Consider the following 15,818-nt stretch of genomic DNA (forward strand, 5'->3'; position numbering starts at 1 on the left):
ACATGATTCTGCAGGTGCCTTAATTCATCCACACTGCCTCCATCCTGTCATCACTTCCCCTACCACTCTTCTTTGAGGCCCTTTTGCAATTCCCTCCATGGCTCTGGAAGCCAACTGTAAGTCAGGTGTATAACCCATATAAGAAAATACTGACACTCTTATCTTGTTAATGAATGAGACATAAGGCAATGCAGGAAGCAGCCATGAGGCTGTATGACTGGTTCTCTGATTTAAAAACACAAAATATCTTGTTTTCTTTAACAGGGGCAGTTGTAGCTGGAGTTGTTGGGACCAAAATGCCACGGTATTGTTTATTTGGAGACACTGTGAACACAGCTTCCAGGATGGAATCTACCAGTGAAGGTAACAAGGAACACTCGATGTGGTTTTGACCATCCCTTAACGAGTTCTGAAAAAATGTTGCTCTGAGTTTTGAGTCCTGTCCTGTTTAAATGACTGAAAATCCTGTGAGGAGGGTGTTGGTTTCTGTGTCCAGTCTGCCTATGCGCAAATTATACCAGTGGTATTTGTAACAAGATCCCCTCATTCCCCGAGTATGAGAGAGTGATTTTCATGGCTTTGAAGTTCTCTACAATAAAAAAGGGTAAGAATCAGATAAAATGAGAGGTAAGTGGATATGTTCACTGTCTCTAATCCTTCCTGGCACCCAGCTGAATTTACATTAAAAATATTTTCATGACCCCTCTTTTTCACTGATAACTTCCTGTAATGGAGAACACAGAATCACAGAAGCATAGAATTGTCTAGGTTGGAAGGGAGCTTTAAGATCATCAAGTCCAACCACCAACCTAACACTGCAAAAACGACCACTAAACCATGTCCCTGAGCACCACATCTACCCTTCTTTTAAATACCTCCAGGGATGGTGATTCCACCACTTTCCTGGGCAGCCTTTTCCAATGTTTGTTAACACTTTCAGTGAAGAACTTTTTCCTAATATCCAATCTAAACCTCCCCCAGTGTAACCTGAGGCCATTTCCTCTTGTCCTATTGCTTATTACTTGGGAGAAGAGACTGACCCCCGCCTCTCTACACCCTCCTTTCAGGTAGTTGTAGAGACAGATAAGGTCTACCCTCAGTCTCCTTTTCTCCAGGCTAAACAACCCCAGTTCCCTCAGCTGCTCCTCATAAGACTTGTGTTCCAGACCCTTCACCAGCTTCACTGCCCTTCTCCAGACACACCCAGCAGCTCTATATCTTTCTTGTAGTGAGGGACCCAACACTGAACACAGTATTCGAAGTGCAGCCTCACCAGTGCCAAGTACAGGTCACTTCCGTGGTCCTGCTGGCCACACTATTCCTGATGCAGGCCAGGATGCTGCTGGCCGCCTTGGCCACCTGGGCACACTGCTGGCTCATATTCAGCTGGCTGTCAACCAACACCCCCAGGTCCTTTTCTGCCAAGCAGCTTTCCAACCACTCTTCCCCAAGCCTGTGGTGCTGCATGGGGTTGCTGTGACCCAAGTGCAGGACCTGACACTTGGTCTTCATACCATTGGCCTCGGCCCATTTATCCTGCATATCCAGGCTGAATGCAAGAGGTGGTAGGACACCATGGGAGCTGTGTCTGCCTTTAACCAGTATAGAAGATTATATATGTGCTCTCCAGCAAAGAGATTAGACAGAAATCTCTGGATATTAAATCATTACATTAAATCCTTACTTTCAACTTTCACTTCTTCCCAGGATATAACAGAGTTCCATGTTCAGTTAGCAAGCTTCATCTTTAGTCAGTGTGAGCATTTGAAACTCAGCTTCTGAAATATTTTAGCTTGATCTACAAGAACTGAAAAAAAGAAAAAAAAAAAAAGGAAAAAAAGAAAGGAATGAGGGAGTGATTCAAGGTCAAACAACCTTGATGGCTTGTTTTTGTTTCTTTCATTAAATGAACCTGAGTAGTTCTATGGGTCACTTTGCAATGCTTTGTAAATGGATTTGAATTAGGCAAAATGTTTTCAAGTTTAATTTAATGATAAGAAGTGATGCTTTCAACATTTACCATGATCTACTAAAAACAAGACAAAAAGGCAGAGGAGTGGTCCTACATGATGGCTTTGAAGGTTTAGCCTGGGGATTTGAGAATCAACCAAGATCCATTCCATCTCACCTATTTACACTTTTTCCAAAGCAAATGCTAGCCTGAATGGAACACATATAACTTCATTTTCCGTCCGTCAGTCTCCCAGATACCTCCTTTCTTTCTCCTCCTCCTCCTTTCTGGCTCCTTGTATCATCTCATCTCAACTGCTTTAAAACTAATGCCTTCAAAATCTGCTTCCATCGTTCTTCATATTTCAACTTTTGTTCTGTATGCCAGTCTATTTCTCATATGGGACATCAACACTATAAACTTACTTAAGTATAAAGACAAAGCTTCTTATCTTTTAAGCCTTTCTTTTATCTCCCTCTTTCTCCGACCATGTACATCTCAGAATCTCAAATTACATCCACATGTTTTAACCCTAAGATGATCACTTTAAAATAGATCAATTAATTACTAGCAATGTAAATTAAAATTTCTGTCAGCTGGAATCTGAGTGCTAGCGTCTGGTTCCCAAGGAAGATGGCCAGTTAAAATATCACATATCTACTAGAAAGAATATTTCAGAGCTATGTATCTGGGTATGTTGATACATATATTTCCTGGACTACAGGGAGTGTTTTGAGACTGTCAATAAAAAACTTTAAAACAAACAAACAAATTACAAACCCATCATTTTCTGATATAAGAAAAATCTGTAAGACAATCTTAGCCAGTCCTACTGTCATCTGGGATCTTTTTCAAATAAAGAAGCTAATGATTTACTCTGTCACAGAATATTAAAGGGGAAAAAAAAAAACACAGGTTTTTTTTGGCAATTTTCCAGATTTTGGCAAAATTTTCCTATCTGGCAAAAGTAGGATTATTCAGAATTTGCTCTATCTGTCCGTCTCCTTGGTCCTTCCTCCATCATCTGCAAAAGGCAAGACAGCCAGGGTTTACATGAAGATAAATTCTCGACCAAGGAAAAATCACATTGTTAAAAAAAAGATCGTGGAATTATGGTAATGTTGTCTCTTCCCCCTGTTTTTATTTACAGGTTTGAAGGCAGAGCAAGGAAGGCAGTTTCTTTAATGTTTAGACTTTGCTGAAAACTGTATTTGCAAGGAAAGTGCTGGCTCTTTATTGACCAGGAGGTAGAACTATGTATGGTTTTCTTCGCAAGATGAAAAGGGTGCTCATCAGTAAGTCCAGCCAAGCAGCTATGAGGAGTAGACAAATAATATTAGATGCAGGATATGAAAAGTAGTGTTTGTTGACAGCCACGTATTTGTCCTCAGATGCCCTCACAAAGAGGCCAGGATACTGGAGCTTGTGTGCGAACATTTGAAATAACAGAGGAATGACAGCAAAGACATGAAAAAAGCAAGGGAAAATTCATTAATGAGTCTTGAAGTCTTTGACACACAGAGGGGGATGGGACTGTTCTAGATATTTAAATTATTACAATAATATGTCACTTGTCTTTCTGTCCAGCTCTTAAAATACAGTGCAGTTCAAGTGCATACCAGCTGTTGGAGCAGATTGGAGAGTATGTGTTAGTATGCCGTGGGAATTTACAAGTCAAGGTGTGTATGCAACATTTATACTCGGCTTTTCAGGGAGGAGAGTGTGAAAGTACCCTGGTGTCCCTGAATTTTAACCCATGCAGTCATCTACGTCTCAGAGTCATTGGGTTAGATTATTTGCTGTCCCCGAAGAGAGCAGGCTCAGGTTTTAAATCAGGACCAATTCCATGGGCTTGTTCTTGGGACAACCCTGATAATTCAGAGATGAAGGACTTAGCCAAACTTGGAAGTACTGTGTGGCATGTCACTTTGTCATAACTGCTTGAAATCAAACAAGGTCATTCAGAGACATCATAAATCATCGTAAGAGTTCCGTAAGAGGACTAACACACTTCTAGAGCCAGTTTAGGATGACACTTCAAAGAATTCTTTTAATCCATAGTACTGCCACTGTCTTTTAAAGAAAAGTTTTATGCCTCAGTTTTCCTGTATGTAAAATGGCTGACAGGCACATCAGTCTCCTTTTGGGACTTTGAGTTGTAATAAGACAATTATTACACAAATGATGGGTAGTATTGTAACCCCATGACTCATTTTCTTCCTTAGGGGAAAGGAGACATGGTAACCTACTGGCTTGAAGGTAAGAAAGCCCCTGCCACCCAGAAGGCAGTCATCAGCACTCCTGTGACTCTTCAAGACCCCAACAGAGCTTCGTTTAGTTTGATACCAGGTGTCCTTCCCAGTGATCCTCTCTCAAGTCCTGCTTATTAGCCACTCTAACTCCAGCATCCATCCTGCATGCAGTCTGTTAGATCAACCTGCTCAATTAGAAAGTAAGAAAAGAGATAGTATGCCCCTTTGGCCATGTGGATGTATTAGTTCAGACTTTATTCACATGTATCTCTCTCCCAGCAGTAGCAGGAAAAAAAACAGAAAAGCAAAAACTCATCTTGAGGAATTATACGTAAAACTGGCCCATCAGATACTAGTGCAGAAGGTAGCTCCCAGTGTTACTTGTTGGTTTGGTTTTAGTGGGTAATCCCCTGCCAGCAGCCTCCATCACTTCAACACCAGCTGGCTGGACATTCCAGCCTGCAAGTTGTTCCTACAGGAAAGAAGGAGACAGCATATTGTTGCTATTTGGTGGTATGACAAACCTTGTGGGTGTGATTGGTTTTGTGCTGTGAAAAAGAAAAACGGGATGTGTATTGTGTTAGAAAGCAAGGGCCATTGAAAGAGGAAGATGAAGCAGTGCAGTCATAGTGCATACAAATCAAAATGAGAATTTGTACTCCTGCTTCCGTTACATCTCCATTGCCTAGAGCATAGAAAGAAGATTAAGAAGGAAGGCTGGGATATTTCCACAGAGTGAACACTTGGTGATACCTGTCATCTTGGTACAGAGATCTCAAAATCTTGGGAAATAAATGAAAGAAATTGCATGCTGTTGTTAAACAGACGAGCATCCATTACAGCTGCCCTTGTCTTTGGCTGCCCTGGGATTCCTTAAAAACTGCTCTTAACATTAGCTTGCGGTTGATTTTACCAAAGTGGTGGTGAACCCACTGTTGCTGGCTAGCTGTCTGACTGTGAAATCAGGCAGCCCTCTGAGTCACTGTGTAATTTAGGACACGGTTTAGAAAAGGTCATTCCTGAGCAAGTATTTCCTGTAAAGAGAGACCCGCCACTACACATGGAGCTATCTCTTGATGAGCATGGTTCTGTAAGCATTGCTGGTGTTGACTTTCTTTAAAGACAAAGTATATGTACAGTGGACCCTGTTTATTCGTTTTAGGGTTCTATTTACTGCAATAAATTACCTTTCAGGGCTAATCTATTTTGAAGAGTTTAGCCAGTCCAATTGAACTGTCTAACAGAACGATATGTAAAATAGAGGGTGGAAAGATACCAACAGTCACAGCAGTTCCATCATAATGTGAACTGGATTGGCCAAAACTAGCTGGGACGAGGTGAAAAGGAAGGACTCTGAGTCACATAGCACCATTTACTCCTCCTTATTCTGTTCCCTTACCGTCCGGTCTGTCCCCAATCCTAGGTACAAGCACAAAACCGCACAGGTAGATGCAATTTTTCCAGTAAAGATTTATGTAGCTTAAACAAGCAGCTGACTAGTTGTCCATGTTCCCATGTAGCTGGCATACTTCTAATGCTGAATATGTGTTGTGTGATAGTAAGAGGAGAGTCACACTACAGTCCTTCTTCAGCTTCTGTGGGAAGTAAATACAGTGGTAATGTTAGTTTTTTGCAGAGATGCCTAATAGAGGTAGAAAGCTAGATCCTTCTGAATTACGGAAGACTTATTTGAAATCCACAGAAAAATATAGAATATTCTGAGTGAAATTCTGTCTGAGAAGTCTATGGGAATACTGCCACTTGAATGGGACCAGAATCTCAGCGAGGGACATACACCTTATTTGTAGTTTTAGAAAAATAAACCTTTCAGTTATCCAGAATCCAGAGATGTCCTTTAATACAACCATTTCCTTTATCCAAATGCTACCTAGATATTGTGAAACTCTCTGCTCTATCATAATGCTGCATGATCTATAATATATTTTACAGTATTCTTTTAATGAGTTAGCATTTTTTACATTTTTATTAAAGGTGTATATCAGAGGCTCTTCTATCAAATATGAATGTGAGAGCATGTGCTTTGTTATATGTTCATCTGTAGCAGTACTTCAGTTTTAATACTTCTGTTTTATTTTAGTGTTGGTTTTAGAATTAAAAACTTCAAAATTAGTGTCTTCTGAGTTTAAAGTCTTCTAACTAGAACTGAGTGATGAGTGGCCATTAGCAAGGTTGTTGGATTGACAGCTTTCACCACTGACATGTCCTTCAGTAGTATTAAAATTCTGCTGAAGACTTACTGACTTCAAGAGGCTTTGAGTCTGGTGGCTATCTGTAGAAGAGGTACATCTTGAAGAACACCAGTGTCAGCCTGCATCTCTGTTTTGTTATCTCTTGATCCTCTTCTCGAACGCAGCATCTCCAGAATGAGAACTAGATTATTTTCAAAGGACTGTTGAATCTGTGGTACCTGTCCTGATACTTCAAGCAGTAGTCCTTATTAATGTTAGTTTGTCTGAGGACTGTGATGATATGATCTTTCTTCCTCCAGAAGATAAAGTGCAGAGTAATGTATGTTATAGATGCAAATGGAAGTGTCCTCGGTCAAGTGGCAAGTATTTAAGATTTATCGCGGGTATTTTGACAGATGTAGTCAATCGCTACAGCCATATTTCATTGTCAACTACCAAAGCAACAGGCAAGTTTCAGGAACACGGGCTCTATTTGGTTACATGGATTTTTACTAGAAGTTAGATACAATGCAGCCATCATTAGAGATTATATGACACAGCAAATTCAGCAAAGGTGTTTGCAGCATAAAGCCTGTGAGATATGCTTTGCTTTTGCCTTCTGGGGATGGAATACTGCAGAGATAATTTTTTTGTGTATTATTCTGGCAAAACAGGCATAAGAACGTATAATAATATATCTATAGAATATATATAATATAGAGAAAATTATATATTCATGTGTATGTAAAACGTGCCATAAATATAACTATAGGGAGAGGTTAGTGCAAATCAATACTCAGTATAAGGGCATGAAATTGTTGACAATTGTTGCCTGATGTTTGAACTCTGCAAGCAGCTCAGCTTTTGAACCCACCAAGGGAACACAGAGTGGTGCTCTGAACAGAACTTCGTATACAAGGACAGGTGGTCTTTATGGCACCTGCAAACCATTTCACCGCTGTCCCGTTTCGTCTGTCTAAATCTAAATCCTTGTTTGGGGCAGCACTTATGACTGATGTTACTGCAAATTCAGATCCCCAGAGAGTCCTGTTATAGCTCCTGCCCAGGAAGTGTAGCAAGGAAGCTTGTTATGGCTGACACTGTAGCTGCTGACCAAAGGCCTGGTGACTTTGGCAATGCAGGAAGGCATTTAGGGCTGGAAAAGCTGAAGTATGATAACCAGCACAGTGCTCATCTCTGAGATGCTTTAAATACACAGATTCACATCCCAGATGTGGAGTTACTCAGACAATCCGGCAAGTATTCTTTTCTAAAATGGCACTCTCCACAAATAAATATGTGATGTGTTCCTCCTTTTCTAGGAGATTATGTTCCTAACAGAAAACGGCAAAGCAATTGTGATACTGGAGCTGAAGAACTGATACGTACTTTATAGATCACTTCAGATCTTCACTCAGTAGCCATTCATTGTCTGTGGTCATGCAAAATAATGCAGGGGATACTAATACTGTATTCATGATGTGGTGATTTTATGGTGATTTTTTATGGATTTTTTTGATTATTATATATTGCAGGTCCAGATACATACAGGTGAGGATGCAGGCAGGTACATTAAATAAATCAGACAACACAAAAATTGACTTGTGAAAGTCTTTAATTAGATCGATAAACCTTCACTATATTATTTCTGTTTGAATGCTGAGGAACAAATTGAATAACCACAATATTTAAAAAAATCCCAACAAGTAAAAAAAATGGTTAATGTATTTCCAGGTGTAAAACCTCCTAGATTTTATTCAAACATTGGCATTGGAAAAAGACTGTGTTTTGCCAACGAAAGTTAGTCTTTATCCCCTAGATTAGGTAGCAAACATCTTTTATTTATCTTGTTATCAATATGTGCAGAGGGTTTCCAGTTCCATGGTTCTTTCTATGTAAACAGAAAAGTTATCTGCTTCTTCCTACAGCTAATTAGTCAAACCAGAAAAATGAATTTATTTAAAGAAAAGTGGAATGAAATCAGGTCTTCTTTGCAAACAGTGCAAGGGCAGAGTATGAGCGTTTAGCCTGACTGTGCAGTCAGAGGATGCAGGATCTCTTGAAGATCTGTGTATGAAGAGATTGGTATAAGGTTCCCCGGCATGTAGAACTTCTCTCTCTCCTACCCCACTCAGACGCCCAAAAGTTATTAATAGCCCTTCCATCTAAATTGACCTCAATCGTAAGAGTCTTTGGTTTTTTAAGAGTGTCTTTCTGGGGCAGTCTTTTCAGACCAGTAAAAGGACAAGGCTATGAAAGATTATTCTGATTATTCTCCAGCTGGCTGCCATCTGCTTTTCAGCTAAGGAGTACTCTGTCCTCCTAATTTCTGTCTGAATTTCCCCCTACTTCACACCACTCAGTGTAAAACACTGGATTGTACGTTATTACATTCAAAGATAAAATCATTTGCAATCCAATGTTCTCTCCAAAGAAAATAGGGGAAAATTCCCTCTCCTCCAAATTTAAAATTGGCTAAAATGCACTTTCTGATGTAGAGGTATAAAATAACCAGTTTGAAATGTGAAAGAATGGGGTTTGTAGAATTTGTTTGTGTGGGAACCCTAATGACTGGAACCTTCCAACGAGCATGCCTGAGTCTACATGATGTTATTTAGCATCCCATAGTATATTAACCACAGTCCTCCAGTTCAGACGGGGAACAAAGCTATGCCATCTTCTGTATTTGTACCTCATCTTTCCACTGCACTATGTCTTAAGTGCATATGCATCCTTTTTGGGACTAGCTTCTAGTGCTGAATTTAACAGTTTTCATACAGTACTAAGTTTGACCTCGAAGCTCGACATGAAATTTTTACTGTTACACCTTTGGGGACTTTGCCTTGGATTTCAATGGCAATAGAATAGGTACTTCCTAGCCAGTGAAGGCCAAATATGAAGCTACTCTAGTAGAACCCTTATGTTCATAAGTATGCATAATTGCTAATGATTATCACTGCATTTCATAGTAAAATACAATGGTGTGCAAATAAGTGTTTTGATGAGATTCTGGAAACGAATCAGCATTCCTGGCATCAGATCCCTACTATACACCAAATTTTTTTCTGTAGCTCTTGCATCCTGCCTCCAGGCAGAAGAACACTCTCTGTCCCTACCTGAAGAACCTGTTCAGGCTAAGCTGCCGAAGACAAGCAACGCATATGGAAAAATGCACTAAACATATTGCCTATGAGACCAGAACATAACAGTTACTCTAAGAAGTATTGAAATACCGTCTGTGAAGCCTTTTTGGTCTCTTTTGCTTTCATGAATAATACCTCTTTTTCTGTTCTCGCCTCACTAGAACCAAATACAGAGCCAGATTTTCAACGTATTTAACCCTTTTCCACTCACTAAGTAATGAAATTGTGGGTTGAAAAAAATACTGGTACTGAATCTGTCCGAATTGACCAAGGTTTCAAGGCTTTTACCAATGGTTTGGGGAAATGCTGAATGCAAAGCACTGGAAAATTTGAGTTTGTGAGTGGCAATAGAACCAGGATTTTACAGAGGTTATAATGAGTCATGGTCCTAGGACATTTAAACTCTGTGTACCCTGTTGGAATAACTGTGTCCGTAAAGAGCCACAACGGAGTTCTTAGAAAAATTCTCATCTCCTAAAATATGGAAGGAATTTTGAATTGTGATAGGCTTGAGACAGAAAATTTGGGTGAGGTGTCGGAAAGGCCAAGGGGTCCTCTGATCAGATCTCAAATTAATATATTGCTATGCTTGTGCATTCTGTGACCTGCTTTTGCAAACAAATGTGTAATGTGTATACACCTGTGCAGTGTTTGTAAGTAAAAAGATTAAGCCTGAGCACTTCTGTGTGCATCTGACAATAGGATAGGCAGGGCTAATCCTTGCAACTGTTCTAAACAGAAAATAAACTGTGATTTAAAACCAGTGATAGCTGGATCTCCTTGCCTGGTAAAGACGTACAGGGTCTGGAATTCCTCTACTAAGAGGACTGAGAAACTAAAGGTAGTGCTTACTCATTAAATTTTGCCAGACAGCATTAAAAGTGAATTCTAGATCCACTCTCTGTGTTGTTTCTAAAGACCAGACATAAAAGGGTACTACCAGAGAAGTAACAAACCTGCCGACAGTCGTCCCAGTAGGGATTGCATGTTCAGACTGGCTGCGAAGGAGAAATGGGCTCAGCGTGAGCTGCTTTGCAGATGAAGCCCCATGCTGTGTGTTAAGAATGTGTCAAGAAAACTCCTCTAGTCTACATATTAGGAAACTCCTCGACAAGTTTTATGTATGATTCATATTAGAAACTTACACAGAAACCTTTCAAGACTCAGCAAATCTCCCATGTCAGAACTGCATTCTCTAGCAATATGGCTTTACTGGCAATGTGTTGAGATTCAAGTTTCTGAGTGCAGATTGTGCTCTGCATATAAATAGATCAGCCCCTAAATGCTCATGAAAATCAGGCTGGAAGCGCCTTTGAGGCCTGACAGTCACCCATCTCCTACCCATCTCTACAGCACCTTTAGCGTGAAAGGTATTATATAGAGATGCAAAATGCCTGTGCTGCAAGAACTTACAATTTAGTTGGATGTCTCAATGTAACAGCTTACAAGGGATGGGTGATGTAGGGTCAGATTCCACCACCTCAGTCAAGAGCAGGAGCTCACTCTGCAAACAGTCTGGTATGGACCAGGAGAAATGCTGGGAGTGGGTCACAGTGGCTGTCACTCTCCTAATTGCAACACAATAATTAATTACTGGAGCCAGTACTGTGGAGAGGTTGGATCGGATGGGGAGGAACCGCCTGTGGAAGAGCACCACGTTTCTGCAGAATGTAGATCAAGAGCATAATACTGGTCCTGAGGGACACACACTCTGCGCACACTCACCTCCCACTCGTTGGCTTCCAGGCAGAAAGGACCCACTCCAGGGGTTTAGTGCTCCAGGGGGACAAAATGCACACTGATTGAAAATCCCGATTTTCTGTTAAAGCCTTTGCAATGACCAGCTTGTATGACTGTAAAAATGCCATTTATGATGATAGAAATTTAAACAAAGCAACACAAAATTGCCTTATGTGCAGTTGATCTGTGTATCGCGTTGTTTCTCAAAAGAAGGTAAACTCCGCGGTAGCACTATGACACATGCTATTCTGAAAATAATTTTTATATATGTTAGGAACCTTCTCTGAATGTCTAAATCACTGGTTTTCTTCAAACGCTAATATATGCTTTGCCACCTATCGTGTAGGACCTAGCAATATGTGGCAATAGACTTCAATGAGACCAGGCATTAACTGCACAAACAGAGCTCCACTAAAACTGCATGAATTTTTTGGGGGGAAGCATTGAGGAGAGAAGTGGGATGATGACCTAGAGGTGTTTTAAAGGTAGCAAGGGCAGAAAGAAGCTCTCATCTCCAGGCCATGGCTTGGAATCACACCCCAAGCTGTGGTGTCCTGAAGCCAAATTCAGACCCAGGACTAGAAGCTGCCTCTGAAAAGCAACGTGATTATTCCTGCTTGTTCCAAGATTAGCACTGGTCCCAGAAGTTCTAGTGGCCATCAGAAGAGACCACATGAGCTGAATGAAAAAAAGCCCCAGTAATTCTCTGGCCTCGGCATGGTATCTGCATAAAAAGCTTGAAGCTGCTGTCATGCCATTTTTGATCAAATAAGCAGTAGATTTCTACTGGCAAAACTATAGTGTATGAAAAAAAGCTCACTTTATTAAAAAAAAAAAAATCACACCAAACTTTCATTTTTAAATGGACAAATTCTTATTTTTTAAACGGCCAAATTCATCCATTTCCATTCATTCTTTGTTTAACTAGCAGAAAATAAAGGAAAAATCATAGAAAAAGAAATTCAGAGGCATTAATAATATATTTCTTTAACTTCAAATTCCCACGTGTTCAATAAAATCTTTAGTGGATTATGGTGGATTAGCCTAGAAATATTGCTTAAACTTGTATTTTGTTATGAACTCTTACCTCAGATAAATGAACAGAGGAAAAACATTGCCTGTAAATACTGCATTTTAAATACACTTTTTTTTAATATCTCTTTCTATACTGTGGGAAATTTTAACTCCCATTAAACTTTGCTTTAATGCAAACATTCTCTTGTTTTCTACACTAAGAATGGAATAAAGCACATGACTCAGATCTGCGTGGCTGTATCTCAAGTTATGTATTTACCATTCCATTTTTCACTAGTTTGCCGCCTTGCCTTGTAAAACCCCATATAACATTTGACAGAGAACATCTAATCCCAGACGAAATGGAAAAACTTGACCTCTTCCTATATATATTTGCAGAACTGTACAAATCTAGGTTCCCAGCAGGCTGACGCTTTGCTCTCTTATGCAAGGCGAGCGATTGCTCACAACCCTGGCAAAGGCAGTACGTGGCCACCAAGCAGCCTGTTTTCTCATGGTGGGTCTCACCTTCAGGGGTGCTGCTCACCCATGGATGGGCACACGATGAGACCCTCACCTGCCTCCTTGTGGAACAGAAAGCAATGAAAGACCCTATTCCTCATCACGTACATCAACAGTATTTCAGCTGTTGGCTTCAGAGGTCATGAAATAAGACTTCCCAGTGCCATCAAAGAGCTACTCTGTACATTGCAGAATAAGGTCCTGCAGTGACTAAGCCTGCGGGAGACAATCTGCCTGACAACAACAGAGTGCTTTTATGTGGAAGTGGGAGTTGAACATGTCAGGGATAGGGTCTGTTTTTGTGGCGTTCCTTTGCTCAGCAGGTAAAACTTGGGTTGTACAGGCTGTGTGTGTTTGTTTATTCCCACAGTAATGTTGCTGCACACCAGAGCAGCAAAGATGTCTGTAGCCACCTATTGAGAGGTTTTACCTGACTCAGACTATCTAGTATTTTTTTTATTTATCCTAACAGCATCCTGGAGCACCACCAAAAACTGGCCACAGTGTTAACAAAACATCTTGTTTGGTCTGAAAGAAATCAAACTATGTTATGCAAAAAATTGTATTTCCTCCTTCTGGAAACCTCTCCAGAGACTGGTTGTCTGTAATGATTGAACCTAAGTTTCCAAACAAACTAGTGGATACATAAAGTTTCCATTCACTTTCCAAACAATTCCATGGGCAGCAAAGAATGGCTTATTTCAGTGGAAAATTCCTTGCTACTTTCTACACAAGATCTCAGGTTGCTAGAAAAGAAAGGCTGTTTTTCTTCTTTCTTACCCTGGTAATTCAATACATTTGTCTGGTACAACTTACGGTTGACAAAAAACAGCTAAGAAAGAACAGTTATTTAGACTTCCATCAGAGAGAAACTTTTTGGAGTTGCGAGAATTTAGTTACAGAAACTGGGGCTTTGTGAGATGCTAGCAAATTGCTCTGTGCTTTAGTAACCATTACCCTAAGAGCTTAACCCTTAGAGCAGCTGCTTAGCATGCACATCGTATTGTACCACGTCTCTATTACCTACATCATAGAGGCCAGGTAAGATTTTATACACAGCCTGGAACACGCAATTTACTGTTGGACAGAATAGCCAGGATTCGCATTTCTGCATGCAAGCTGCAGGTTCAGATTTTGAATGGTTAACCCTTGCTACTCGCTTCATATTTGTCTTGCTATATATCCGTAAGCTGTGAACAAAAACATCTGGCAGCCAGGTCCTCCATTCCCTCCCCCAGCAAAGCATGGCTTTGAGACCCCTGAGTGGATGGTAACCATTTATGACCCCTAGAGAAACATCTGGCATTTCAGAAAAGGCACACAAAAATGACATTATCAGAAGAGTCAGATCCAGCACTGAACACAAGCCACAGAAGTCTATACCCTAAGCGACTTTAGAGGTACTGAAATGTACTTTTAAGACCTGAGTCCACCGACATTTGCTCCTAGTCTCTGCAAGAACTGTGTCATGATCATGTTGTAATCTCCTTGTCAAGTATGCCAATAAAATCCAGAAGTGTTAGAAACATTCCAGTGAATGTGATACCAATGGGGAGTGAAGCTAAAACCTGTACCTTGCATGCGACTGATGATGGATTAGCCTTTGAAAGCTCCCCTGAGCCTACCTGGCTCCTAGGATAGTTTCAGAAGAGCCCACAGGGTCACCACATTGATTCCTTGAAGCACAGAAAAATAAAATCCTGCCAGGAAGATGAAGGAAGAGAGAGAAATCACTTCTACACTCCCTAACATCAGCCAGCTATTGGAGTGCATGCTGACATCTCTCAATCCCTGCCAAAACAAAGTGACACTATTGCTAAAACCTATTCAGCTACAGAGCACCACATTCTTTCTTACAGACAGCTCCAGAGTTTTGATTCAGCTCTTGATCTCAGCTGACAGCCACTGCTGCCCTCCTGCCAGTGTGTCTACGGGCTTGGGTACAATAGGCAGCAGGAAAGAAGGGAAAGGGAGAAAATAAAATTAAAATGTAACTTCTTTTTTTTTTTTTTTTCCAAAATGAAGAATTGAATTCTTTAACCTTTAAACATGCTTGTTTACTTACAGAAAGAGTATTTCAGGCACAAAAGGTTTGAGTATCAGTCACATACCAGGTTAAATTGTAATAGTATGAGGATTGTCCCATGCAGTGCAGTCAGCTATATTTATCCCCTATCAAGAAGTTGAAGTTGCAGTTTTTGTATACATACATATATATAAAGTATGCATCTTTCACACTATGGTCTCCTGGTCTGAGTTGACTCCAGTGGGGTTTATGTAACAACAGTATCTGTCATAAGGGCTGTTCTCCTTGTAAGAGCAGACAATGATACTGTCTTTAGGAGCAACAAAAATGTTGTCTTCGATGTCAGGGCAATCAGCGTTGTCCCTGATGGGAGAAGAGCTCTTCTTCTCCAAGGCACTGTACATGGAGCCATCTCCTACGAACACATTCCCCGGCATCTCTGGGTAACAGGTCTCCAGGTATCTCAGCATCTCCTCCTGCTCCACCTTTCTGATGAGGCTCTTGCATTCTCCCATGGTGGTGGTGGTGGTGGTGGTGCAGATGGACACGGAGTCCTCACCCCGCAGCACTCTCCTGTCCTTCTGATATGCTTTCTTGGCCAACTCATCGCAACTCCCCTTGCCAGACTCCAGATCTGAGGGGGTCCTCAGCAGCTCCATGACATCCCGGTCCTTGACTTGCTTGCAGCATGGACACTTGTTCTTGGGCCACTTGGTACAGCCGTCGGTCTTTCTGGTGAGGGCGATGGCAGCGATGCCCGGCAGGCAGATGGCCGGCCCGATGGCCAGCAGCGGGATGTCCCCCAGGGTCTCTCCCTTGATGCCGGACACGGTGAACATAAAGCCAAACACCAGGAAGACGCTGACCAGAGCCACCACCAGCCCCGTCCGGGGGTTGATGTCATCAGGTCTCATGGTCCGCACCATCCTGCCGGTGTGCGAGGGACCACTTTCCTCCACCGAAGCAGCCCCTCGGGGCCAG

At 41.2% G+C, this 15,818-nt stretch overlaps 2 protein-coding genes across 2 annotated transcripts in view; one reads left to right on the forward strand and one right to left on the reverse strand.

The window, feature by feature from the left end:
• The window catches only part of LOC104296055 (atrial natriuretic peptide receptor 2-like), a 37,195-nt gene extending 32,854 nt beyond the window's left edge, over positions 1 to 4,341 (forward strand). The window contains exons 21-23 of the mRNA XM_009895880.1: positions 265 to 363; positions 3,539 to 3,630; positions 4,177 to 4,341. Coding sequence (XP_009894182.1) covers positions 265 to 363; positions 3,539 to 3,630; positions 4,177 to 4,341 — 356 coding nt within the window. The remainder of the gene's footprint in view (positions 1 to 264; positions 364 to 3,538; positions 3,631 to 4,176) is intronic.
• A 10,702-nt stretch (positions 4,342 to 15,043) lies between these two features.
• TMEM215 (transmembrane protein 215) lies at positions 15,044 to 15,763 on the reverse strand. Its single transcript, XM_009895869.1, has one exon. It carries the CDS (start codon positions 15,761 to 15,763, stop codon positions 15,044 to 15,046), a length of 720 nt encoding a protein of 239 aa, XP_009894171.1.
• Between the last annotated feature and the right edge of the window lie 55 nt (positions 15,764 to 15,818).

Source organism: Charadrius vociferus, unplaced genomic scaffold (assembly GCF_000708025.1).
Source record: "Charadrius vociferus isolate BGI_N301 unplaced genomic scaffold, ASM70802v2 scaffold231, whole genome shotgun sequence".
NCBI lineage: Eukaryota > Metazoa > Chordata > Aves > Charadriiformes > Charadriidae > Charadrius > Charadrius vociferus.

Bases quoted from the DNA above. Each gene is read 5' to 3' on its own strand.
- TMEM215 (XM_009895869.1), bottom strand. From the start codon at position 15,763: ATGGTGCGGACCATGAGACCTGATGACATCAACCCCCGGACGGGGCTG.